At 42.2% G+C, this 5,314-nt stretch overlaps 1 protein-coding gene across 1 annotated transcript in view; it reads left to right on the forward strand.

Annotated features, from left to right (window-relative positions):
• The first annotated feature begins 3,053 nt into the window (after positions 1–3,053).
• c18h3orf33 (c18h3orf33 homolog (H. sapiens)) overlaps positions 3,054–5,314 on the forward strand; it is a 21,451-nt gene continuing 19,190 nt past the window's right edge. Inside the window, exons 1-3 of the mRNA XM_024139606.1 lie at positions 3,054–3,210; positions 3,362–3,421; positions 4,058–4,265. Of these exons, the coding sequence (XP_023995374.1) occupies positions 3,100–3,210; positions 3,362–3,421; positions 4,058–4,265 (379 nt within the window). The 5' untranslated portion in view covers positions 3,054–3,099. The remainder of the gene's footprint in view (positions 3,211–3,361; positions 3,422–4,057; positions 4,266–5,314) is intronic.

The raw sequence follows: 5,314 nt of genomic DNA on the forward strand, positions 1-5,314 counted from the left end.
GTCCCCGTCTGTCCCTCCATTTCCCTGTCTGTCCTCCATGTTCCTCCTGTCTGTCCCTCCATGTCCCCCTCTGTCCCTTCTCTGTCCCTCCATGTCCCCCTCTGTCCCTCCATGCCCCTCTGTCCCTCCATGTCCCCTCTGTCCCTCCATGTCCCCTCTGTCCCTCTCTGTCCCCCTCTGTCCCTCTCTGTCCCTCCATGTCCCCGTCTGTCCCTCCATGTCCCCGTCTGTCCCTCACTGTCCCCCTCTGTCCCTCCATGTCCCCTCTGTCCCCCTCTGTCCTCCATGTCCCCCTCTGTCCCTCCATGTCCCCCTCTGTCCCTCCATGTCCCCCTCTGTCCCTCACTGTCCCCCTCTGTCCCTCCATGTCCCCCTCTGTCCCTCCATGTCCCCCTCTGTCCCTCATGTCCGTCTGTCCCTCACTGTCCCCTCTGTCCCTCCATGTTCCCCCTCTCCTCACGGTCCCCCTCTCTCACCCTTCTCTGATGACTTATCAGTCTCCGTTCTTCCCACCCTTCTCTTTCTCTGCTCGGTGTGTGTATATTGTCCTTCAGCACTTCTTAGTTTGAAATAACTGTCGCTGTGGTCTGGCTACCACAAGACTATGGACCATAACAGTCAATAACAACAGTCAATTCCTCCTTGCAACATCACATCTTCACCAGGACTTCTGTCGCTTCAACTACTTCATGTCCCATTGGAAACAAAAAAAGAAGGAACTATTCTTGCTAGGGAATATTTACAGTAGACATTTACTCCTGATCTTTCTTCTCGTTCCTCGTTCTCAGTATCTTCTCGTTCCACATTCTCTGTATCTTCAACTATTTCGTTAGACTTGTCACTTGCATTATTTGTGCCTTTGCTAGGTTCTTCAGACTGTCATTATAATGTTGTCTGATATTTGAAAAAACTTTCATCAATGGACATAAAAAGCTAACTACATTGAATGTTGAGATGTAGACCAAGGCCTGCTTGATAAACAGGTCAAATGTGTCTGTAACATGGAGTCAGAAATCCCATCTGTATTCTTGATGGTAATCCATAGCCCCTTTGACAGAAATGTTTAAATTATAACATTACTGTTTTAATATATGTCTGTAATTTTGGGGATTCCAACAGTATTTTCTCTGAACCAGCACTGAGAGGTCAGAGATTGTGTGACAGGGAGAAGGCAGTAACCAGTCAGGTCTGGATCTGGGATCACGTATAATGGTTCTGTTTGGATTGTGTGATAGAAATGATCATTTTRTCTGTGTATTTGTTGAAATGAACGAGTTATTTTTTAAATTAGTTTTTTGGGGTCTCTGCTTGTATTCCACATCAGGCTGCACAAAAAACCATTTACATTGATCCATATGTGGAAACCTGATCYTTCAGCTTCTCTGTTTCTCCCTTCATTTCTGTCCCTAACCACAGGTCCAAATTCAGATGCGGCTCAGTTTCTAAATGTGAKAGTCAGGGTTGGGGTATAATGAGATGATCCTAAATCAGGTGTGCCTCCTTTGTGGGGGACAACAACAAAAAATACGCACACTGACTTTCCTCACCGATGCAAAGCCTTCAACCTGTAAGTGAGTTTCCACACCGATGTAAAGCCTTCGTACTGTGAGACTTTTGTTATCCTTGAACATATCGTTTTTTTTAACTTTCTGTTTATTTTACAACTTGTGATAGTGATGCTGCTGTATGTACATGGTCTTATGTCTATACGTGCCAGTTATTTTACAGTTCTTTTAATGTGACCTGTACAACTCTACCGGCATTCACTTACATAGGGATATGTATGTATACAGTCAGGTCCATAAATATAAAACGTGCTGTAATTRCTACACTGTTCACCTGATTTGGATGTAAATACCCTCAAATTACAGCTAAAAGTCTGCATTTTCAGCTCATGTTCATTATTTAATTTAAACCCCAATATGCTGTGGTAGACAGCTGAAATAATAATAACTTGGTTAATGTTCAAATATTTATGGACCTTGACTGCAGCTATGATTGGTTTGATTTACCAAATATTTAAATTAAATTAATGTAAACTTTTTTTTATTTTTATGTCTGGCTTAATTATTTTCCAATATTACTGCAGGAGAGGGTTTTTAAAAGACTGTTCAGCTACTGACTTTAAAATTAAAGGAGAGCCGCACACTCTAGGAGCTCAGATGCAAAAAMATTTAATTCATCAGGGTACCCTGATGAAGACAGCTTGTCTGTCGAAARGTTGGTKAATTAAATATTTTTGCARCTGAGCTCCTAGAGTGTGCGGCTCTCCTTTAATTTTTAAGTTTTCTACTCCGCTAGCCAGCACCTCGCCTAAATAGGTGTGCGTTTCTTTTTCTTCTAGACAGCTACTGACTTTCCCATGGAATACAAATCATTTGTGATGGGCTGCTGCAAACAAATATTTGATACCCAACACACAAGACAAGCTGGTTTTAAATAACCTGCTCTGGTGTCGGAGTTGTCCTTACCCTCTCTGAGGCCAGTGTTCACGTGACCCCTTTTAAGTTGAAAAGAGCAGACATTACAAGGTGACTGTACCAGAGTTTGGGGTCAATTCCATTGAAATTCCAGTCAGTTTGGGAAGGTCACTAAAATTGCAATCCATTCTCTTCAATAGTTCAATGAAGAACATTTGGAATTGAAATTTGCTTTACTTTCTAAATCMACTGGATTTTCTACAGAATGGACCCCAACTCTGGACTGTAGCCTATGGGACTTGTACATATGCTATGCTGTAAAATGTTCTGAGGAACTTTTGTACCAARATTCCCAAGATGTATAATATGGAAAATATTTAATACATGTGTTATATATATGCACACAGTGGTTTCAAATGGTTTTGTGTCGGATTACTCCAATAACATACTGTACTTTGACTTCGTAAGAATGTTTGTACATATCTCACACCTAATTGARGCTATTGCATAATATTTTCTATACACGACATATAACGTTCAATTTAGCAGCAATAGGWCTAGATAATGAAACATTAATGAAAACGCCACACCAGACGGTACTGTAGGTTTTTTGGTCCACGCTACCTACACTACTTAGTGGGCGGGGCGATTTTTGTAGTCTTTTAGACATGTCAACAACATGCCGGAGTCCAGAAGGGAGGCAGAGACAGACGAGAAAGGAGAAAAGCCGTCTAAAAACATAATTTCAGTCATTTCTCAGTTCGCTGACGATAATTTAACCATTATCCGGGTAAGAACCAAATGGGATGCTAATGAAAGCATTGAAGGGGATTAGACGGTTCATTCAAATGAGACCGCAGATCAGATGTCGGTAAAATGAAATAAAGGCCCAACGTTAGCTAACACATCTTTGGCTAACATCTAGCTGTTTTCTCTTCTAGAACATCAGTACTGGACTAGCAATTGCCGGGGTAATAGTAATATCAAGGAGTATTAAATTGGTAAGTAGTTTAGCCTATTCATAAAAAGCGAGCTGTGATGCAGGCATATTCCACCAGGAGGAGATAGCGAGTCGAGTTTCCCACAAACCCCGGTTGACGATTGGGGCGAAATTCTCTGTCTGCCCAATGTCAAGGGAATTCTCTTGAAGACACCAACAGATTGTGGCGTTTTAACCAGACATGAGATGAGCCATTCCCCCTTGTTCAATGTAAATGCCATGTGGCTGCTCTGCATAGGTTATACGGTCAGGGTCAATTTAGGATGGAGGGTGGCAGTGGATGAGTTGTTTGCCTGATGTGTTTATCCTAGTTGATGTTGTTTAGTTAGCCTAAACAACATCCATTTCTTCTTAACCAGATCATCAATCGCCATCCCTTGACATTAGAAGTCTTGCTTATCTGTCGTTGTGTTTAGCTAATAGAATAATATGTCATTTTGTTTAGTTAATTGAATGATATGTCGTTTTGTTTAGTTAATTGAATACTAGTAATTGGTTCCAGTTTTGTGTTACCGAAACAATATGTCATGGAGACTTCATAGGAAGGTACAGTGTAACTGATTACAACACATTGTACTTACCAACGGTTATGAATGCTTTTCTAACTAGGTCTTTTGTGCCTCACCACCCTCGTCAGATCACTAGGTTTGGAGTAGCCTCTGAGATCCCAGCAAGGTTCATAGAGAAGAATGTGAGCCTCAGAGGGAGAGTCCAGACCATCACAGAGATGGGCCTGGAGGTGGAGCACATCCCCATCTACATCCCTGTCCTCTCCCCCCTGCTGGCTAAAGGTATGGTAGACCCCCTGCTGGCTAAAGGTATGGCAGACCCCCTGCTGGCTAAAGGTATGGTAACAGAATGATATTGGTTTTGTTTTAGCTAATAGAAAATGATCTGTTGTTTTGTTTAAGCTAACGAATGATCTGTTGTTTTGTTTAGATAATAGCATGATCTGTTGTTTTGTTTAGCTAATAGAATGATCGTTTTCTTGTTAAAGCTAATAGCATTAGCGTGTTTATTTGTTTAGCAATAGAATGATCTGTTGTTTTTGTTTAGCCTAATAGCATGATCTGTGGTTTGTTAGCCTAATAGCAATTGGAAATTCCCTTGGTTTTTTGGTTTTTTTTTGTTTAGCCTAATAGAAATGATCTGTTGTTTCTTAACTAGTTTCAGCTAATAGAATGATCTGACTTTTTGTTTAGCTAATAGAATGATTGTGGTTTGTTTAGTAATTAGATACTAGTAATGGTTCCATTTTGTGTTAGCCGAAACAATATGTCATGGGACTTAATAGGAAGTTACAGTGTAACTATTACAACACATTGTACTTAAACGTTATATAGGAATGCTTTTCTAACAAGGTCTTTTGTGCCTCACCACCCTCGTCAGATACTAGGTTTGGGTAGCCTCTGAGATCCCAGCAGGTTCATAGAAAGAATGTGAGCCCAGAGGGAGAGTCCAGACATCACAGAGAGCTCAAGGGAGAGCCCAAAGACCATCACAGAGAGCCTCAGGGGAGAGTCCAGACAAATCAACAGAGACTCAGAGGGAGAGTCCAACCACCACAGAGAGCCTCAGAGGAGAGTCCAGGACCATCTACAGATAGCCTCAGAGGAGAGTCCAGACCATCACACGATAGCCTCAGAAGGGAGGATCCAAGACCATCCAGAGAGCCTCCAAGAGGGAGAGTCCAGACCATCACAGAGAGCCCAGAAGGGAGATTCCAGACCACCACAGAGAGCCTAGAGGGAAATTCAGACCACCACAGAGAGCCTCAGAGGAGAGTCCAGACCATCACAGAGAGCCTCAAGAGGGAAGATTCCAGACCACCACAGAAGAGCCCAGAGGAAGATTCCTGGAGGTGACATCACATCTCCATCGACATCCCTCATCC

This window comes from Salvelinus sp. IW2-2015, unplaced genomic scaffold (assembly GCF_002910315.2).
Source record: "Salvelinus sp. IW2-2015 unplaced genomic scaffold, ASM291031v2 Un_scaffold1851, whole genome shotgun sequence".
In the NCBI taxonomy this organism is placed as follows: Eukaryota; Metazoa; Chordata; class Actinopteri; order Salmoniformes; family Salmonidae; genus Salvelinus; species Salvelinus sp. IW2-2015.